This window comes from Vigna angularis, chromosome 11 (genome assembly GCF_016808095.1).
Source record: "Vigna angularis cultivar LongXiaoDou No.4 chromosome 11, ASM1680809v1, whole genome shotgun sequence".
Classification (NCBI taxonomy): domain Eukaryota; kingdom Viridiplantae; phylum Streptophyta; class Magnoliopsida; order Fabales; family Fabaceae; genus Vigna; species Vigna angularis.
The window spans coordinates 11,305,861-11,329,560 of NC_068980.1; the positions used below are offsets into that span (position 1 = coordinate 11,305,861).

The 23,700-nt window shown below is 31.8% G+C and overlaps 1 protein-coding gene across 1 annotated transcript; it reads right to left on the reverse strand.

Moving 5' to 3' along the window:
• Positions 1-9,892: 9,892 nt before the first annotated feature.
• On the reverse strand, positions 9,893-12,987 carry LOC108333802 (coatomer subunit beta'-2-like). Its single transcript, XM_052870189.1, has 9 exons — positions 12,895-12,987; positions 12,627-12,790; positions 11,621-11,657; positions 11,239-11,370; positions 10,968-11,116; positions 10,524-10,592; positions 10,209-10,359; positions 10,043-10,108; positions 9,893-9,925 (listed from the first exon to the last, which is right to left on the reverse strand). Exons 1-9 carry the CDS (start codon positions 12,985-12,987, stop codon positions 9,893-9,895), a joined length of 894 nt encoding a protein of 297 aa, XP_052726149.1.
• Positions 12,988-23,700: the final 10,713 nt, after the last annotated feature.

Sequence of the window (23,700 nt, forward strand, 5' to 3'; positions counted from 1 at the left end):
CACAAGCGCACCCAACACCCAAAAGCACAACGACGACAGCAAAAAAACCTCTCCTTTCGAGAAAAGATGCCAACGGTGGCCCCAAGTGAGACTTCCTCCCACGACTTCAATGACGCATAGAGAGAAAGGACTTCCTGCAGAGAATAGGTGGACCCAAGCACCAACGAACAACGGTGAACAAAGATGACTTCGGTGGCGAAGCGAGAGTTTCGAATGGTGGACTGAGACTTTCGAATGGAGAACCCAAGCACCAACGAACAACGACGCAGAAAGGAGACTTCGGTGGCGCCAGAGTTTCGAATGGATATCCTTGAGAGAGAGAGACAGAGTTTCGTAAGAGATTGAGAGAGAGAATCGATAGAGATGAAGGCCACAGTTTCGTAAGAGATTGAGAAAGAGAGACTTTCGTAAGAGATGAAGGCACAAACAGGTTTCAACAATCTCCTTCTTCCAAAAATGCCCTCGAAAACAAATCTCAACTTTTTTAAAAATTCATTTAAAACAACAAATGACAACGACATGTGTCGTTGTCAAATTATTGTCAAAATGACGTTTTTGAAGAAAATTTCCTTTTTTATTATAATTTTTTTCTCTACTTTGTTTATTAACTAATAATATAACATTTTAAAATTAAATGTTAGTTCAGTACAGGAAATATATTTCTTCGGTGTATTTCTAGTATTTATATTAAATCGTTATAAAGTTAAATATTTCTGTTAGTTATTTTAACAGTTACAAATTTTAAATTGATTTGGGATTTGGATGGGTGTGCAATTTCAAAAGGAAATTTCAAATTTGTTGCTAGTCATACTGAACTGTGGTAATTTGTGATTGTTTCATGTTTTTTTTTTCATTCTTCAGTTTCCGCTTTCTTCGTTGTGTTTTTTTTCTCTTCTAAATTTGAGGTTCTTCTCCTTCACTTGTCTCCATTGTGTCTTTTGTCTTGTTCTGAATCTTTATCCATTTTTTTCACTCTCCTTTTGTGTTATTTCTTTTATTAACTGTCGTAATCTTCTTATCTCAATGTCTCTTCTTCGATTCACTGACTTTTCCTTTTCCTTCTACGTTCAAATACCTAATTTTTTTTATATTTATTCTAGTTACAATCAGTACAAAAAGTGATTTTTTCTGACAGCACTAGGTATATTTTAGACTTTTTATACATGTTGTGATAACATGTATATACCTGTATTGAAAACAACCAGTATAAACTGATACTTTTTATATTTGTTTTAGAATCATAATAAAAAATCGAATACTTCCAACACATAATTAAAGTTTCACACAAGTTGTAAAGTCCAAAAAAAAGAAAAAAAAAAACGTTATCTATTGTAATAAATAATATCAATTATTTTTTTTGTAGTAATAATTTTAAAGGTAGAAAATATAATTAATAATAAAACTTGATAAGAAAAATTAACAATTTAAGATAAAGGATTGGAGAAATTTTTGAGGGTTTAAAAAAAAATGAATAGTAAAAAGTGAATAGTAAAAAAAAACAAAAAAAAAATTAAATTGTGGAAGAGATAAACACTCCACGTAGAATTGAATCATCAGAGATAAGAATTTAGCAAATGGTGATTAAAATAATATTTTTGAATAGTAAAAATGAATAGTAAAAAATGAATAGTAAAAATGAATAGTAAATTTTTTTTGCTATAAATAGCAAAGGAGGGAAGGCTGAAACTTCCACCAAAATTCTAGAAAAATTTGTGAGAGAAGAGAGTTGGAGGAAATTCTAGTTGTAGAGGGGAAATTCTAGAAGTTTTCGGAGAACGGTTTCAGAGGAGGAAATTAAGTTTGGAATAGAGGTAAGGGGAGCTAACCTTGAGTATTTCGTTTTGTATTATCTTGAGTCTTGAATATGCAATACTTTGCTTTTGTCTGATCTTAAATCTTGAATATGAAGTATTTTGTTTCTGTATGATCTTGAATTTTGAATGAGAACATGCTTCTGTGTTTAGATCCAAGTGTGATAGTTGTAAAATGTGATGTTGATTATGTTATGCCATTTGTATATTATTAGTTGTTTATTTTTGTATTTTTGGATGGATTAGAAGTTGTCTAACCGGCTCTGCCAGATTCAACTTCTTGTATTCCCCATACCTTTTATTGTTTTCTTATTTATTTATATTGTATTTTTGGAAGGATGAGAAGTTGTCTAACCGGCTCTGCTAGATTCAACTTCTTGTTTCCCCAGAACTTTTATTGTTTTATCTATTTTCAGTACATCTTTTTGGAAGGACGAGAAGTTGTCCAACCAGCTCTGCCAGATTCAACTTCTTGTTTCCCCAGAACTTTTACTGTTCTATTTAATTTTTATTGCATCTTCCTGGAAGGATTAGAAGTTGTCTAACCGGCTCTGCCAGATTCAACTTCTTGTTTCCACAAGAATTTTTATATATTAAGATTATTTTAATGATTATCAAACATTTGATTCTTCTCTGGTGACCATTTATAGTAATATTTTATTATTGTTATTTTGTTTGTAATATATTTATCTTGTATGATTTCTGTGATGAATGTATTTTATGATGTTGATATGAAATTATGCATCTGAACATGATATGAGTGTTATGGGGAGATTTTGTAATGGTATAATAAGTTGAGGAATATGAGCATGATATGAGTCTAATGGAGAGATTCTGTAATGATATGGTATTAGTGTATATGTTGATGTTGAGGGTCCTGTAGTCAGAGGTTATCCTGATACTCTAATAATCATCCAGTCTCAAGTAGAGAAGGATGAATTATGTGGTGAGAGGGGCAGGAGATCCTGGTCTATGTGCCGGTTTTGGACATAGTGTTGAGGATTAACCTTGTGAATGGTATGGAGTATTTTGAAGTATATTTGTAAGAAAAAGTAGAAGTCATCACAAGTGCATAACCTCCCGCGACCACTCATCATCGTATCATCCGGATGAGTGTCTATTGGGTATTGTGGTGTCTATTGGGTATTGTAGTGTCTATTGGGTATTGTGGTGTTTATTGGGTATTGAGGGACGAGTGTCTAATAGGAATTGTGGTATGATGGTATGAGGATGTCTGACCTAAATATTATATGATGTTTATATCAAAGCAATTATGCATGTTTTATAAATGATGTGTTGCATGTTAGCTCACCCTTACTTGTTTGTTTGTGCCAGAAAATCTTATTTTTGTGATGATCGTATAATGTTTATGTTATACGGGAGCAGATGCCGGAACGACGTCCGAACCAATACAAGTGAAGGAGGAAGCAGCAGAAAAATGAAGAGTAGTTTAAAGAAATAAATAAATAAATTTAGGAGTGTTGTAATGATGTTTTAAAAAAAAATAATAATGTATTTCCAGTGTGAACTATGATACTCCTAAATGGATGATTGTAATATTGTACGATGTTTTTATTATTAATGAAATAACTTGTGTGTGAGATGTTTAAGAAATGTTTTTTTGGGGTGTTACATTTAGTGGTATCAGAGCGGTTCGTCCTTAAGACGACCTAAGAGTTGTGGATTTATCCTACAAACTCATATTATAAATCATAATAACAATAATTCTCTGTGTGAACAGAGAGAAATGGCACGTAGACAACCCAACCGTGAAACCCCTGAGATGCCTAGCTTGGCAAGAGCTTTGGAGGCTATCGCATCTGCTCTTCAACAACAGGGCGCTGCTTTAGTGCAACAGCATGAAACAGCTCTACAACAATTAGAAGCGGCTAGGCTAAATTCTGAAGCCAGCCAAAGAGAACATGTGGAAGCCTTAAGGCAACTATCTGAGAATGACACGTCTGTAGAAGCTCAAAGGATTCGGGAATGGACCTTAGAAAACTTTCTACAACACCGTCCACCTACTTTTAATGGGAGAACAAGTCCGGATGAGGCTGATCTATGGATAAGAAATATGGAAAAGATTTTTGATGTGAAAAATTGCTCATCAGAAACTAGTTTGGCATATTCCGAGTATCAGCTGTTCGGGGAAGCAATACACTGGTGGGACAACATGAAGCTAGTATTACAGGAAGGTGGTGAGATTATTAGCTGGGAAGTTTTTAAGAATAAGTTTTACGCTGAGTACTTTCCGGACAGTGTAAGACATGCAAAAGAGGTGGAATTCTTGAAACTCGTGCAAGGTGACAAGTCGATGGCTGAGTATGCAGACAAGTTCAAACAGTTGGGACGTTTTTACACCCAACCATCAAATGAAGAATGGAGGTGTAGAAAATTTAAAAATGGATTGAGAGCAGACATACAACTAGCCTTGAACCCTTTAGCTATTAAAGAGTTTTCTGCTTTAGTTGAACATGCCAAAGTTGCGGAAAGGTTAAGGAGGGAGATGGAAGTTCAGCAGAAGTTACAAAGCGTGGGAGGACCATCTGGGTCACGAGTTGGACAACATGTAAGGAATCGACCTTATGACAGACCACAACCTCATAGGAATTCTCATCAGCAACAACACCAGCAGAGAATAATCCAATGTTTCGTTTGTGGAGGACCTCATCTGAAGAGCGTCTGTCCACAAGTTAATGTGCACAACAAATGTTTTCTTTGCGGAGCTGAAGGACATTTTGCTAGAGATTGTCCCTCTAAAAGAAGAGAAACGACTCAACCTCAACAACCGCCTCAATAGGGAAGGATTGACAATAGGCCACAAGCGACTGGAAGAGTCTATGCTTTAACGGGAGCAGAAGCTGCCAAATCAGGTACCCTCATCATTGGATGTTGTAATATAGCTGGTAGAGACTTGAATGTGTTGTTTGATTCTGGAGCGACACACTCCTTTTTATCTGAAACTCTTATTCAAGAGTTGAACCTACCCATAAAAGAGCTGCAGTATGATCTTATAGTATCTACACCGGCCTCTAAATTGATAAAAACATCGAGGATGTGTCCTCAATGTCCAATCATTGTAGAAGGACGTAGGTTCAAAGTACATCTTATATCTTTACCTTTACAAGGTTTAGATGTAATCTTAGGAATGGATTGGTTATCTGCCAATCGTATCCTTATAGACTGTAACAAGAAGGAGTTGATTTTCCCTGATCCTGAAGAAGCGGAGCTGTTGTCATTACAACAAGTGTTGAAGGAAGTAAAAGAAGGATCTCTGTGTTTCATTATCTTGACTCATGTGGAAATTGAGAAAAATAAACAAAATCTTGATATTCCCATAGTCAATGAGTTTAGTGATGTATTTCCAGAAGAAATACCAGGATTGCCACCTCAACGAGAAGTAGAATTTTCCATTGATTTAATACCTGGAGCTGGACCCGTATCGACATCTCCATATCGAATGGCCCCAGCAGAGTTGGCAGAACTGAAGAAGCAAATTGAAGAGCTATTGGAAAAACAATTCATCCGACCAAGCGTATCACCATGGGGGGCACCGGTACTGCTGGTGAAGAAGAAAGATGGTAGCTCTAGACTGTGTGTCGACTACAGGCAGTTGAACAAGCTAACCATCAAGAACAAGTATCCTTTGCCTAGGATTGACGATTTGATGGATCAGTTGCATGGAGCTCAAGTATTTTCAAAGATAGACCTAAGGTCTGGATATCATCAAATTTTGGTTAAAGCTGAAGATGTACAGAAGACTGCTTTTAGATCAAGATACGGGCATTACAAGTATGTAGTTATGCCATTCGGGGTAACTAATGCTTCAGCTTTGTTCATGGATTACATGAACATAATCTTTCAACCCTTTTGAGATAAGTTTGTCGTAGTCTTTATAGATGACATACTTATTTATTCCAAAAGTCGAGAAGAACATGAGGGGCATCTAAGAATTGTGCTTGAGATCTTGAGAGAAAAGAAACTATATGCAAAGTTGTCAAAGTGTGAATTCTGGATGCAGAAGGTACAATTCTTGGGACATGTTATATCAGCTCAAGGCATAGCAGTAGATCCAACCAAGGTGGAAGCAGTGCTACGATGGGAGAAACCAAAGACTATGACGGAAATCCGAAGCTTTGTGGGCTTAGCTGGATACTATAGAAAATTTATAGAAGGTTTTTCTAAAATGGTAGCGCCTTTAACACAGCTAACTCGCAAAGATCAACCGTTTGTTTGGACGGATAAGTGTGAGAAAAGCTTCCTAGAATTGAAGCACAGGTTGACAAGTGCACCAATATTGATTATTCCAAATCCAAGTAAGTCTTTTGAGATTTATTGTGATGCTTCACATCAGGGGTTAGGATGTGTGCTCATGCAAGAAAGAAGAGTGGTGGCATACGCTTCAAGACAATTAAAGACTCATGAGAAGAACTATCCTACTCATGATTTGGAATTGGCAGCGGTGGTATTTTCCTTGAAGATTTGGCGGCACTATCTCTATGGAGCTCAATTTCAAGTATTCAGCGATCACAAAAGCTTGAAGTACTTATTTGACCAAAAGGAGCTGAATATGAGGCAAAGACGGTGGATGGAATTCTTGAAGGATTATGATTTCGAACTTCTATATCATCCAGGAAAAGCAAACGTGGTAGCCGATGCTTTGAGTAGAAAGGCAATTCATGTTTCTCATATGATGATCAAAGAACAAGAGTTGGTGGAGAAGTTCAAAGATCTGAAGTTACAGATGGAGTTTGGAGAAGATTCCATTAGATGTAGTAGTCTGACTATATCTAGCGATTTTCTCATTTTAATTAAAGAGAAGCAGTTGTTGGATCTCGGCTTGAAAAAGATAACAAAAATGATTGGTACAGATAAGGCTAAAGAATTTAGGTTAGGATCTGATGATGTATTAAGATTTAGAAGTAGAATATGTGTACCAGACAATGCAGAGATAAAAAGACTAATCTTTGAAGAAGGACACAAAAGTCGTTTTAGCATACATCCCGGTATGACTAAAATGTATCATGATCTGAAGGAGTCCTTTTGGTGGCCAGGAATGAAGAAGGAAGTAGCACAATTTGTAGCGGCTTGTTTAATTTGTCAGAAGGCAAAGGTGGAACATCAGAGACCTGGAGGATTGCTACAACAATTAGACATACCAGAATGGAAATGGGATAGCATTGCCATGGATTTCGTCACTCATTTACCACAGATAGTGAGAGGTAATGATTCTATCTGGATCATCATTGACCGATTGACGAAAACTGCTCACTTTTTAGCAATAAATCTGAGAATGTCAATGGCTAAGTTGGCACAACTGTACATAAAAGAGATAGTAAGATTGCACGGCATCCCTTCAAGCATTGTGTCAGATCGAGACCCAAGATTCACTTCTAGATTCTGGCAAACTCTACAAGAAGCTATGGGCAACAAGTTACGAATGAGTTCTGCGTATCATCCTCAAACCGATGGACAATCTGAAAGAACCATCCAATCGTTAGAAGCCTACTCAGAACGTGTGTATTGGATCATCTGGGTAGTTGGGATGAAGTACTTCCTCTAGTGGAATTCACCTACAACAATAGCTTTCATGCTAGTATTGGAATGACACCTTACGAGGCTTTGTATGGAAGACGATGTCGAACTCCTTTATGCTGGTACCAGGACGGTGAAAAGGCTTTGATAGGACCTGAATTACTACAACAGACCACGGACAAAGTAAAGTTGATACGAGAAAGAATGAAGGCTTCGCAGAGTAGACAAAAGTCATATGCTGATCAAAGGAGGAGACCATTGGAGTTTGCAGTCGGAGATCATGTCTTTTTGCGAGTGACTTCAACTACAGGAGTAGGAAGGGCTCTTCGTTCGAAGAAACTTTCTCCTAAGTTCATTGGTCCATATCAAATTTTGAGAAGAATTGGGCCAGTCGCTTACGAGATGGCGTTACCTCCTCAGTTAGCCAAACTCCATCCAGTTTTTCACGTTTCTCAATTAAGAAAATATGTTCATGATCCTTCTCACATTTTAGAAGTAGAAGATATTCAAATCAGAGAGGATCTATCCGTAGAAGTGCAACCTGTTTGTATAGAAGACACTAAAACAAAGGAGCTTAGAGGGAAAACTATCGACTTAGTGAGAGTAGTTTGGGATAGAAAAACAGGTGACTCTACATGGGAATTAGAAGATAATGTAAAACATTCTTATCCCCATCTTTTTTTGTGAAGTGTCGAATTTTCGAGGTCGAAAATTTTTGTTGTTTGGGAGAATGTAAAGTCCAAAAAAAAGAAAAAAAAATGTTATCTATTGTAATAAATAATATCTATTATTTTTTTTGTAGTAATAATTTTAAAGGTAGAAAATATAATTAATAATAAAACTTGATAAGAAAAATTAACAATTTAAAATAAAGGATTGGAGAAATTTTTGAGGGTTTAAAAAAAATGAATAGTAAAAAGTGAATAGTAAAAAAAAAACAAAAAAACAAAAAAAAAATTAAATTGTGGAAGAGATAAACACTCCACGTAGAATTGAATCATCAGAGATAAGAATTTAGCAAATGGTGATTAAAATAATATTTTTGAATAGTAAAAATGAATAGTAAAAAATGAATAGTAAAAATGAATAGTAAAATTTTTTGGCTATAAATAGCAAGGGAGGGAAGGCTGAAACTTCCACCAAAATTCTAGAAAAATTTGTGAGAGAAGAGAGTTGGAGGAAATTCTAGTTGTAGAGGGGAAATTCTAGAAGTTTTCGGAGAACGGTTTCAGAGGAGGAAATTAAGTTTGGAATAGAGGTAAGGGGAGCTAACCTTGAGTATTTCGTTTTGTATTATCTTGAGTCTTGAATATGCAATATTTTGCTTTTGTCTGATCTTAAATCTTGAATATGAAGTATTTTGTTTCTGTATGATCTTGAATTTTGAATGAGAACATGCTTCTGTGTTTAGATCCAAGTGTGATAGTTGTAAAATGTGATGTTGATTATGTTATGCCATTTGTATATTATTAGTTGTTTATTTTTGTATTTTTGGATGGATTAGAAGTTGTCTAACCGGCTCTGCCAGATTCAACTTCTTGTATTCCCCATACCTTTTATTGTTTTCTTATTTATTTATATTGTATTTTTGGAAGGATGAGAAGTTGTCTAACCGGCTCTGCCAGATTCAACTTCTTGTTTTCCCAGAACTTTTATTGTTTTATCTATTTTCAGTACATCTTTTTGGAAGGACGAGAAGTTTTCTAACCGGCTCTGCCAGATTCAACTTCTTGTTTCCCCAGAACTTTTATTGTTCTATTTAATTTTTATTGCATCTTCCTGGAAGGATTAGAAGTTGTCTAACCGGCTCTGCCAGATTCAACTTCTTGTTTCCCCAAGAATTTTTATATATTAAGATTATTTTAATGATTGTCAAACATTTGATTCTTCTCTCACTACAAAAAAGAAGGGCATTACCGAAGGCCAAAAGCCCCCGGAAACAACCCAAAACCGTCGGTAAAAGGTAATTACCGAAGGCTTATCGACGGCCAATGAGCCCTCGGTAAATCCCTTGTCGCTAACATTTACCGAGGGCTTTCGCCCTTCGGTAATTACCGAGGGCTTTCGCCCTTCGGTAATTACCGAGGGCCAAAAGCCTTCGGTAATTACCGAAGGGCAAAAGCCTTCGGTAATTTCCGAAAGGCGAAAAAAAAAACAGGGCGTTGGGCTGCTGCAGAATGTGATGCATATATATCTAAACTAAAGCTCTACAAAGTAAAACAACAAAAGAACCAAAAATGTAGCTTTTGTATTGAGTTGAGAAAATTATGTCCCACTTTATCTCAAATTTAAGTTTAAAACATATAATACTTCAGTTCAAGCTTACCTGTGACTAAATCAATTATGTAAGCACTCATTCAAACACCCTAAATTTTGCATCTCAACGCCTGCCACTACATATTGGTATATAAACAAGTTCTAAACGGGGATGGAATTTAATCTTATATGTTACTCAATCTTTATGTAACATGATGTTTCATGATTCATGATTCATGAAACATGAGAAAAATGCCGATGATGAGGTCAATGTAAATGTACCAAAATGTCTAATTTGCTAAATCATGTACAAATGCTACTTTCTGAATTTGCCAAATTTTGCATTAGAGAAAAAATAATTAAAAATAGAAAATTTGTAATTAAAAATAGAAAAACCAGGCAACAAAATGAAACAAAATATAAAAAACATATTAACTCACTTGGGGATAGAGATCACATGTGCCCAACTCCTTAACAGCTAAAGGTAACCTTTCTCCGTCAGCAATCTAAGAAGCATAGTACTTGCACATGTCACTAAAAATAAAGAGAACTTGACAGTTCATGCTAGCAAATTAATCAGCCAAAATTTTATTATAGAGTTCACACCTCAACATCTGCTCCTACACCTTTTATATTGACAGTCTGAATTTCATTATGCTTAGCCCAAATAATTTTTCCGCTGTTGTCCATGCTAGCCACAGGTACCTCTCGACCAAGTTTGACCATAATTGTTCCTTCATCATAGCCAATCACAACTCTGTTTGAACGCACCCAATAATTTTGGTTATGAAAAAAGAGTAAAGGCAAGGAAACTTCATAATACAGGCTCAATTTGCCACAACAATCTCCCACTCACACTGTTCAAGGGCATAAAAAAATTTATTAAGAAATTGCAAAAAAATTATCCACAAAAAAGCTCACCGACGTGAACCCTTCAAGTATCCAATAGCCCAGACTCTTTCAAGGCCATAGTTTAATGTGTTTTCCAGCCTGCAAGCAGATCAAACCATAAAACAAATTTTGAAAATATACTTCCAATAAATATAGCAACAGCTTAAAACCAGACACCTGAATATGTCCTATCAATCTCAATATGTGTTATCTTAATTTCAAATCACATCTAGACATTATAGTCACCAAAATAAACCTTTCCACTCTTTTTATGTGCTTATACAAACAGAATAAACAAAAAGGGCAGACCCATATAAGTTTTATTCTCTAAGGTCAAAAGTCAACCATAAACAAATAATCCAATTTCCAACACAAGTGATGACTATTGAAGAAAAAAAATCTAGAGGAAAGTGACAAATGCAATAAGCATAATATTAAACCTCATAACTCAGTAATCTGTGCATTCCACTTTACCTATAAGTTGTGGAGTGCCATATGCGTACTGTACCATCTTCAGAACCAGTAATGATTATAGGAAGTTCAGGATGGAAGCATACAGCAGATACATTGTGTGTGTGACCATCTAGGGTCTGGACACAACCTTTGGTCTGATAATCCCATACCTGTTTCGTAAGTTTCAACTGTTATTCCTCTTCATATGTTATATGCATATATGTATGTATATAATTGCATAAACAGATAAATCAAAGAAGCAAACAAACAAAAACAAATATTAAAACAAAACCTTGGCAGTGTGATCATCAGAACCAGTGATTAGATATGGTTTGTCACCACCTGTAAAATAATCAACACAATTTACTCCTTTCTGATGCGCATCCAATGTAAAATTAGGGTCAGGTGAGCCAAGATTCCAAATCTGAAAAAGAAGAAAACAGTTGTAATCAGTATGTGCTTCAAATACTTTGACCTTATCCATCGTGTTATAATTATATACACGAATAAACATATCATCAGCTCCGGCAACAACCCATTGTCTGCGTGCAATAAACTTGGCTGATCTAACTGCAAAATCATGTTGCATAAGAGCTCTAGTGGTTTTTAGAAAATGCATCAAGAGCTAGTTATACAAAACAAATGGATTAAATAAAATTCATAACTTCATGTACCTGGTAACTCAGTAACCTCAAAAGATTTGGCCATGGTCTGAAATATAATAAATAAAATTATGTTAATAACAGAAGCAAATGTCCATTGAAATTAACAACAACCCGTTTAAAGCAGCAGTTTTGTGAAGAATTTAAATATAAAACAGGAAACTGAGAAACTAACATCCCTTATTAACAATCTATGAAGATACAAGGAATGTGTCATAAGCTATGATATTATAAACAAACAGCCAAGACCAAGACCCATCATAGAAAAGCAAGACTACAAATCCTAACCCAATACACTAGAAACTGAAAAAATCAAGCTTGCGTGATATGAAGTTTTAAAAGCAAAGGAAATGCCAAACGATGATCATAATATCTACAGTTATTCAAATTTTATCAATCTATGAAAACATGCTTAAGTCTCACAGCTCAACAGAAAGCCTTATAAAGGCATCCAAAATATTCAGAAGCACATAATTTTATCTAAATGTATTCCAAACACAGACTCTGGGATCTCGTAAATAAGATTACTTACTGGTCTTACATTTGGAACTTCAAAAGGGTGTGATATGGATTAAAAAAGCACACAGTATACTCATCAAATATTGACCAGTATGTAAATTTCACACAAGTCCCAGTTTCTATTCATTTTAAAGTACAAAATACAATAACATTTTCTAACCATGCTTCAAGACAAAATCACTTAAAGAGCACCATTTATTCGTTCAATATTTTCTCCATGTAATGAATCACTACATCATACAGTATTATATTCAATCAATCATATAATATAGATACTTGAAGATTTTGAAGGAATCATGATGAATACAAGAGAAGAATGAAAGAAGAAAGAAATGAGCTTTTGCTGAACTCCCATTCTTTCAAGTGCAAACTCAAACTCAATCTCAATCTCAATCTCAGACTCCAATTCCAAATTTTTACTTTTAACTCATACATATGCAAAGTCAATTTCATTTTTATTTCATAATTAATTATAACAAACCTACAGTTTCACAACCACACACTCTTGTCCCCTTCGCAGACCGGCAGAGCCATCACAAAAACAGCCGTAGCACGTCTTGCTACCTCCATCACCATCGCAATGCTATTCGCTCCAGATCTACCAACCTTCAGTGAGACTGTCGTTGCCGCCGCGTTTCGGACATCTCCCACGAACCCCGAAACCTGCGTCAACGAACCCAGCCGCAAAACCCCCAAATCGGCGTCAACCAACCCAACCGCAAAACCACCAAACCGGCCTCAGCGAACCTAGGCTTAGAACCCCAAACCGTCATCTTCAATCCCAGCCAAAGAATCCCCAAACCAGTGTCAACCAACCAACCCTCACTTGTCCCAAAATCGCTCAATATTGGAGGGCACATTGGAGGGCACGAGCAGAATAGGGAAGGGAAGGGGGAAGCTTCAGAGAAGAGAACAAAGGGGAGGGAAATTGGAAAATTTGGAGAAAACGACGAAGCGTGAAGAAAATGAAACTGGGGAACGAAAATTCCAATCTGAGACTTAAATTAGAGAGAATGTTACCGAGGGCTTACAAGCCTTCGCTAATCATCTCAATACCGAGGGCTTCAAAGCCTTCGGTAATATGCCGTCTGTAAATTGCGTTTTTCCAGTAGTGTCTGGTGACCATTTATAGTAATATTTTATTATTGTTATTTTGTTTGTAATATATTTATCTTGTATGATTTCTGTGATGAATGTATTTTATGATGTTGATATGAAATTATGCATCTGAACATGATATGAGTGTTATGGGGAGATTTTGTAATGGTATAATATGAGTTGAGGAATATGAGCATGATATGAGTCTAATGGAGAGATTCTGTAATGATATGGTATTAGTGTATATGTTGATGTTGAGGGTCCTGTAGTCGGAGGTTATCCTGATACTCTAATAATCATCCAGTCTCAAGTAGAGAAGGATGAATTATGTGGTGAGAGGGGCAGGAGATCCTGGTCTATGTGCTGGTTTTGGACATAGTGTTGAGGATTAACCTTGTGAATGGTATGGAGTATTTTGAAGTATATTTGTAAGAAAAAGTAGAAGTCATCACAAGTGCATAACCTCCCGCGACCACTCATCAACGTATCATCCGGATGAGTGTCTATTGGGTATTGTGGTGTCTATTGGGTATTGTAGTGTCTATTGGATATTGTGGTGTTTATTGGGTATTGAGGGACGAGTGTCTAATAGGAATTGTGGTATGATGGTATGAGGATGTCTGACCTAAATATTATATGATGTTTATATCAAAGCAATTATGCATGTTTTATAAATGATGTGTTGCATGTTAGCTCACCCTTACTTGTTTGTTTGTGCCGAAAAATCTTATTTTTGCGATGATCGTATAACGTTTATGTTATACGGGAGCAGATGCCGGAACGACGTCCGAACCAATACAAGTGAAGGAGGAAGCAACAGAAAAATGAAGAGTAGTTTAAAGAAATAAATAAATAAATTTAGGAGTGTTGTAATGATGTTTTAAAAAAAATAATAATGTATTTCCAGTGTGAACTATGATACTCCTAAATGGATGATTGTAATACTGTACGATGTTTTTATTATTAATGAAATAACTTGTGTGTGAGATGTTTAAGAAATGTTTTTTTGGGGTGTTACACAAGTAATGTATTAGACAATTCTAAAACCAATTCTTTATTTTTATAATATTTTTCTGCTATTGTTTTATTCATATTAGTTATTATGAAACTTTGATGAATATTCACGTAAAAACCAATCCTACTACATATCATCTACCACTAAGAATAAGAATATTAGTAAATTTGGATTAATAATATCTAAATTCTGGAATGGCTAGGCATCTCAATCCTAAATCATATAATAAATTAATTTTTATAAAACTAAAATTTATAATAAATGCTTGTATTAGATAAATTATATTTTAATAAATAAATATCTTTAGGCGTACTCATAAGATTTTAATATTACCATACAAGATTAATATTAGTTATTAATAATTTTTCAAAATGAATAAAAAACTGAAAAGAAAAGGAAACCTTAAAATATATAAAATATTAAGAGAAAATATCTAAAGAAAAACTTGATTTAGAAAAGATATTAATAAATAATTTTTATTATATTGTAATTATAATTCATGATAATTAAATTTCCTCAAATATACAAATTCTATTTTATATCCAAGAGAAATATTTTATGTTGTAAAAAAATTTACTTTTAATTGTTGATAATTTATTTTAAAATGCTAAATTTAATTTTAGCATAAATTTAAACACACAAGAAATTAAAAAAAAAGTGTCTAAAACCTTAAAAAAACTAGTGAAAATATTTTCATTAAAAAAGGAGCTTATGCTTGATTTATTTAGGGAAATTTAAGCTGAGAGCTTACCTAATGTTTGTTTGTTTCATTGCGGTGTTATGTGTATGCTTATAGGAATTTATTTGTATATTTAACTTTATAAAACGTATTTATTTTTAAATATATAAATTATATTAAACTTAAAATTCATAAATTGACTTTTTTAAATTATTAATTAAATATTAATTTAAAAACGAATAATTTATACTATCATATAAAATGGATTTCTCATTTTGGTGTATACATTTGTTTTCTATTTTTACCGTTTAAGTAACTATTTTTTTAAATTAAAATAATACTTTACTAAATTTACCTTTAAGTGACTTTTTAAAACTAATACTTGATATTTGACTCTCTTTTTTAAATTTAGATATTTTTTAAATTAAAATAATTATCTATAATAAACTTATAAAAATAAGTTATATTTACTTTTGTAATTATAACAATAATAATTTCATCTTTTTTTTGTTATCATAGAAAAGTAAACCCATATACGCACATCTAAATTTTATTAATATAAAATTAAAAGTGATGGACTATTAAAGTTAAGTATAAAGAAAAATAATGAGAAAATAATTGAAGTTAAAATACAAAAAATTTATTAAATAATAATCAAAATTAAAAAAAAAAATTATTGTATTAATTAAGTTAAATATCATTTAATAAATTAAAATTATTAATATATAACGTCTATTATTAATAAGACAATTATAATTAATTTGTGAATTTAAAAATTATTTTAGAAAATTATAAATAGGTTGAAAAGGAGTTTGTTAAAGTATCTTATTTTCTCAGCACACCTGTCATTTTGCTGAGATTAATAGTCAAAATAATTACCAGTTTTTCAACTTTCTAGATAAAAATTACCTCCGAAAAAGAAACCTCTTCGATCGTGAAGCATCTGATCCACACAAGAATCAAACTTGGATATATATTTTTTCTGTAATGACACTGTTAAAATACGTCTTCACAAATCACAGTGTCATTTGGTAGACCATATTTGTACAATTAATGCGTCAAAAAAAAAATGGTCGAAATTGGGTAGATGAAAATGTGAGACAAGCTTTAGTTTGGTAGAGACTTTTCAAAAAGACAAAATGAGAGTGAAAAACTTATTGTATAGAGGATACAGTAATTGTTTCTTTTTTAATTTCTTTAATAGTTTTTCATTAGGTATTATAATATGTTTTTATTTTCCTTATGACGGGAGACTTGCTTAAGAGATTTTGATTTTTAGTTTTGAAATTCAAAATTCAAAGTGGTAAAATTTTCTCTCCTCGTCCATTTTTTCTTCATTATAGCATCAGCGAGAATTGTTATCCATGTGATTTGATGGATAATGTGGATAATTGAAGGAGATATAGCGGTAGTTTTCAAATTGAATTCATTGCATCATTGAATTATGCAACAAAATTTGATAAAAAAAAAAAGAATTTAATGGCATTAAAAAATTCAGTCCTTTGATAGTACATGATAGGGTGAGGAATTGAAAATTGAGTGCATGCGTGTTTGTCGTTCAAGTCTTGGTGTTTTAGAGATTGATGTTGTGCCTAATACTACTTTGTCATTTTTTCCATCTTTACTATTTTCTTTTAGCTTCCTTTTATTTGAGCTTCTTCTTCCTAATTTTTCCTTTAATTCTTATTTTTCTTTATTTCTAATAGTCAGATATAGTCTTATGAGATAAATTGTTAAAATGATATTGATTTTAGAATTAAATTTAGAGATTACAAAACTCGGAGTTAAGTGTTTTACAAATTCTTTTAAACTTGAATTTAAGTATTGAGAAATTGAAACAACAGACTAAAAACAATATATCGTACATGCTCTATTTCTTGAGACTTAAATTTATCTTTGATTGAGTTTTCTATTGGATGTTCAAATTAGTTTTATCTCTCTCAGTAATCTCGACTTATTATTTACAACTTATTTTTCTTTATTTTATTTTGTTTTTCAATTTTCTATTATTACTTAAATTATTGTTAAGAAGTGAATTTTAAATCTAACCAATAAATTGATTTGTAAGGTAATGTTCTTTTTTGGTCATATTCTTAATTTTTTCATAGTTTTACTCTCTTTGATTTAACACATTTCTTGATTGTGTGCTTCTCAGTGTGTTTCAAAATTTAATTGTTTTGTTTTAGAGTTTTTATTTTGTTGACTTCATTGATTTGATTACATATCTTTCACTTTCAATGTAAAATTATTGATAGTTGATTGAAAGTTCTTTTTAATAACTAAAGAGAAATTTGAGTTACAGATGATAATTTGGAGCGAGCCACATAGGCCAGCCCATTAGTTTGCCTAAAAAAGTGTTGATACGCTTAGGTTCATCACCACATAATTCATAACAATAAACATACTTTATTTTAATTCCTATGTCATTATAGTTTAATTTTCTTTTGTTTTACTTCATGCATTAATCCTAAGCCAACTCTCTTACCTGTATTTAGTATTGATTACTGTAGTTTTTCATTAGCTTTTGACATATTTATTTGGTATATATATTAATTTAATATTTACTTGGTTTCTTTCAATTTTTTCAATTTTATATCATAGGGTACAACAAATATGTCAAACATGAAAACAAAATTATTGTTACAACATTTATATATAATTTTTTGTTAATATTTTGTTTATGTGAATTAATCAGATTCACAAACCAAATCATTATCTGGGATAGACCAACAAAACTAAATCGTAATTTTTATGCGGGAATGGACCAACTACTCCTTCATTAATCAAATAATTGAGTTGTTGATAAGTGATGGTCCATATATTTTATTTCTCTAATTGTGCTAATTATTCTTTAGTTTATATATTTTTTAATATTTTTACATGATGAATGACATGTGAATAACGGAAAATCAAATTCTCACATTTAGATATAAAGTTGATCCTCAATGATAATTTTTATAGGAAAAAATAATTGATAAAATTTGGGGATGACAATGGAACGAGACAAATATGAGTTTCATTATCAATCTTTATCTTTAAAGTAAAATTTTATCTTCATCACTATATTGGAGGAGTATAAATTTTTTGTCTTATCCTCATCTTTACCGAGTAAAGATATACTGATACATACACGTTTTTTTATTGTTTCAATATCAATCTTAATTTTTATAAAAAAAAAATAAAAATCATGACAAATCAAACATGATATTATCCAATATTAAATATGAGAGAACATATTTTCGTGTCTTAAGGATAAATAAATATAAAGAAATTATATTTGTATAAATTTTAAATTGGAATACCAAATATCAATTGCATAAAAGTAAAATAATTAAGTAATGGTACATGACACACTTTTATATTCATTTGACACAAAGTATAAGGGTAAAATGGTCATAAAAGTGTAAATTTTTATATTTTATATTTTTTCAAGAAAGAAGAGAGTAAAAAATAAGTAAAGATATAAAAAATTTAAGTGTGTGAAAGAATATTTTTCAAAATAATTATACAATAATTATTGAATCATGATAATCAAATGTCTATTACTTTTTTAAATGTTAACAAAACAAAACTAGTAAAGTTAATAAATACTTTTAAAAGATTATAAAAAGAAAACAACATGTTTAAAAATATTTCAAATATCTATTTAATTCCCTTTTATAAATTCTAATGAAATATTTTTTTTATACACCAATAAATATTATAATACATCACTTAAACAAAGTTGCATAGATAAAAAATAGACTAAATTAATAATATTTAATATTTAAACATAGATATTTTATTTTGAACTTCAGATGAACTAGAAAATAATTAGGAGTATTTGTAACTCTCCAAATAGGATGTCAAGTAAAAAAAGTTATCTTGGATTATGAATTTAAACAAACCATACACATATCATAAGTTCATACATTATAACATACCAAATCTTACTTGTTCTTTAAAATAACACACTCAAACACATATAAATAAGAAAATTATATATATATATATATATATATATATATATATATATATATATATATATATATATATAAAACTCCATAAGTTTTATTTTCTATCTCTCTCATCGAGCTATTCCAGTCCAACTTTATCTGCAATATCATCTATTTCCATACAAGTACGATCATCGCAGATGGAAAACACAACCACAACATACAAGGGTAAGTAATAAAAAATATCATATAATAACCCATCATAAACACATTACACACACAATATATTAAAGGACTCAAGGTAAATCTTTTTTCAGTGAAAATTATAAGGATGTGTTATGATCGTTTATCAAAATACTTTGTGTGTAGGCAGAACAATCTGTGTGAGGTAAATACAAACTTTAAAGCAATAAGTTTTAGGCTATGTTTTTTTTGAGAAAATATTTGAGAGACACTGAGTAGATGAATTTGAGGATAAAGTGTGTGCTATTTTTTTAGTACTTTTAAAGATGATTTAAAAAGTAAAGTTTGTAAATAATTTTGTGAAAGTTTGTGAAAAAATTTGACTCATGTAATAAATTAAAAGTAGTGATTTGATACATAGAAAATAAAAATTGCCAAATTGCACATAATGGTATAGTAATATAAAATTATATTTATAAGTGATATATTTTTTAGTAAAAATTATTTGAAATAGTAAAATTAATAAATAATTAATACAATAGTTTTTTAAGATACTGAAATATTTTTGTTTATATAATATTTTTTGTAGTATATAATTTAGTAATATTTTTGTTTATATAATATATTTTACGGTATATAATTTAGTCATAAATATTTTTATTTTTATACTAAAATTAAATGACTTTTATTATTATTATTATTATTTTACCTATAATAAAAAAATCATGATGAGACCCTTAATAAAGTAAACTTAAAATTTGACATGGAATATTAAATATATGTACATTATAAGGTACAACACAATTTATCACATAATGAATTCCTTTCAGTTATGTATGTAAAAAAATATATTCAAACCATATTGTGTCGATATCCCCATTAAATGTCATGCATGAGATGCCTATGAAGACATAAAATCAAAGCACTATCTGAATAAGTTGTCATTTTGAATGTCCATTATTATTAATATGTAAGAAATTTCTTGTTTAGTATCTATGTATGTATCAGACGAGTTTTTGGTTATTGTTTATGCTCTCTATATTGATTGTAGAAGACGAATCAAGGTGTGAAATAGGGGTTTGCTTGGGGAATGAGGTTGTTTTGATCTTCTTTCTTGGCCTCCAATGGGGTCTCCCTTTAAGTCGTGGCTTTTCGAGAACCATGATGTGTTAGGAGACCAGGTTCTTCGCAAATGGGGTTTTGATCTCCCTTTCTTGTCTAAGGTATATCTCTCTGATCCCTCCTTTGTAATTGTCACTGGTTGTGTAAGTGGGTGTTTCGATTTTGGCGCAAGATTGAATCTTTTCATTATGTTTGAAGAGGATGATGGAGATGAACAAGAGAGAAGTCTCACTGCCTGAACACTGAACAGATCACCACGTTTGAGAAAAAAAAATGACTTGGCACACCTTTAGTCATATCAGATTAAATTTAACGACGTTGGTTTTGAAGGACGAAAAATTATCTTTTACTTAAGGACAAGAATTAAAGTGTATCAAAATTTGAAAAAGAAACTAAAATTAAAATCGCTTGATAGTTGAGAGGTTAAAAACATATTTAATCCTTATTATTATTATTATTATTATTATTAAAATCAAAACATGTTTTTCAGTTGGAATCGATTCTCTTCTTTCTTGAAAATACCTTCACATCGCAGTAAATTAGCGAAAATTGAGAAAATCTTGAAACTCGCAAATTATTGTTTTTTCTCACTTTCAAATTCTTGAAAGCAAATATAATCTGTCTTGGTCAATCCTCGTGAATAGTAAATTATCTCGGGCGAAAATTGCATTAATGTAAACTAGCTAATTTAAAAGAAAGTTTTACAGGTGACGTCAGTACGTGCACAGTTAGCCAATTATATTTATTAAATACTGTCTATTTATAGAAAGATTTATCGAAAGTTAATTTAATTTAAAATATTCAAATTCTCTTAATTTAAAATATACATAATTTATATCTTATATGTTAATGATGAACTACCCTTGCATCTAGAATTTTAGTATTCGAGGTTTATTTATTTATGGTGAACACCGTATTGGAACCATGAAGATTAATAGTAGAAGTGCAAGATAAAAAGGAAATTCATAGTTCAGCACAAAAGGCTCGAAGTAGAACCAGTAAACAAGGTACATAAACTTATAATATAATTTAAAAATACTAAATTTTATTTTACTCATTTTTCTTTCAACAAATGAAATTTTATAAGGAAATGATACTTCAACAACTAGTTTTGACAACATTTTGACACGGGCCACGTGTCAAAATGCCATAGGTGCACGTGTAATTCATTTTCAGAAATTAATATGACGTGGAAAATGAAGATTCCGAGCGCGGGTTTGAAGTTTTGGGGGGTCATTTGTGGTTTTCAGAATTTGAATTTTTAGGGTTTGATAGAGAGAGAAACAGAAAGGTAGTGAGATAGCATCGTGAGAGAGACTCCGTCTTCGTCTTTGTCGCACCCAGCCACCCTTCCAGGCGTTTGACGTCTGCAATCGGCCGACGCGGTTGCTTGCTTGGAGTGCAGAGGTGCTTTGGTGGCCGGTTCTTCGACTGTTCCGGAGCATTGCGGTGGTCGCCGGACCGTCGCCTGTGAGAAATTTCCGAACCGTAGATAGACTTGGAGTGCAGAGGTGCTTTGGTGGCCGGTTCTTCCACTGTACCGGAGCATTGCGATGGTCGCCGGACCGTCGACTGTGGTAATATTTCCGAACCGTAGACAGAGTCTGTCGACCTCTCTCCCCAGCCTGCCATCGAGTCTTCTTTCGACTCCTTTGATTCCGTCGACCGTCGCGATTTCTTGACCGTCACTACCTTTCTGTTTCTCTCTCTACCAAACCCTAAAAATTCAAATTCTGAAAACCACAAATGACCCCCAAAACTTCAAACCCGCGCTCTGAATCTTCATTTTCCACGTCAAATTAATTTTTGAAAATGAATTACACGTGCACTAATGGCATTTTGACACGTGGCCCGTGTCAAAATGTTGTCAAAACTGGTTGTTGAAGTATCATTTCCCAATTTTAAAATCCAGAGGTTTGCATGAGAATCCGTGTTCTAGCAAACAATCACTGGTGTCAATTCCATTATCAATTCTTTATACTGCTCAACAAAATGGTGGGTTGTATTTGAATTATTTCAGTTATTGAATGGACTTTATTAATTTATACATTAATATATGGTCATTTATGACTATTTTTATTTTCCACATGAACACAGTGAGAGAAAAAAATGGTTAAATGTTGTATTAATCAAGTAACGACTCTTTGAATACAAAGAAACACTTTAATTTAGACCATTGTTTCGCTCAACAAAACAGTAGGTTGATGTTTTTTCATCTATCACTACAAATTTTTTTACTACTAATGTATTTTTATTAATAAAAATAAACTCCTCAATAAATTTAAATTTATTAGCTTGTCAACTCAATACTTTTCGACTCACAAAAATAATAAATAATTAAATTAAATTAGATCGGTTGGTGAACCAACCCGACTCACCACAGGTTCAACCCGATCCACTACGGGTTCAATCCAGTGAGCCGGGTTCTAAGTGAGCCGGGTTGAAAACTATTTTATATAAAAAACTTACACTTTTTTCAAATCCAACTCGACTCAAACTCGTAGTGAACCGGATTGGCACACGAGTTACAATCGATTTTGATAGTACTAATTTATTAACACATTTTATTATCGATTTTGAAATTTAAATTATTAATAAAAAAATTTATTCACGAATTATTCTATCCATAAATGTTTTTATTTGAGATCACTTGTTGTATATCGTAATTTGGATATATATATATATATATATATATATATATATATATATATATATATATATATATATATATATATATATATATATATATATATATATATATATATATATATATATATATATATATATATATATTACGAATAATAATAATTTTTTTTAATGAACTAAATTTGACATTTTTGTTAATCATGTTAATCAAATACAATAACAAAAAAATATTATAATCTAAGTTACCCGCAACTCACCGGCTATAAAAACTAGTATAATACATATGCTTTTAACCCAAGAAAAATGGTGTTTCCATACATGAACTAACTTGTTTTAGAAAGTCATCCAAGTGTTAGATCATGAAGTTTGAAAAGAAATCACCAAATTAGAAAATTGACGTCGCTTTCATGTTTACAATAACAAGGTCGTTAACTTGAAGATTGATTACAATGTAGCTCATATTTTCTAATATTAGAGTTTAAGAAATATTATTGAAAAATAGTGGGGTAAGGTTGAATAGTTTATTCATATCAATAATTTATACAATACCATAACGAATGATATAATTTGTAACATGAACAACTCTTATTGTTATGATAAAAAGGCAAAAACTTAATCACCGTATAAAGTGTCATCTATTTTGTTTTGGTTTTTGTTTGTTTCCTATCTCATCCATTTTTATGTGATTTTTATTTGTAATATATCAAGTTCGAATTAATAATGAAAAGGAAAATGATACTTGAATAACTTGTTTTGACAACATTTAAACACTGGACGCGTGTCTAAATGTGACTGGTGCACGTGGAATTGTTTTTTAAAATGAAAGAATGACGTGGCAATGAAAGAATTGGGGGCAGATTCAAATTGAAGGGTTATTTCGAAAATTTCATATTGA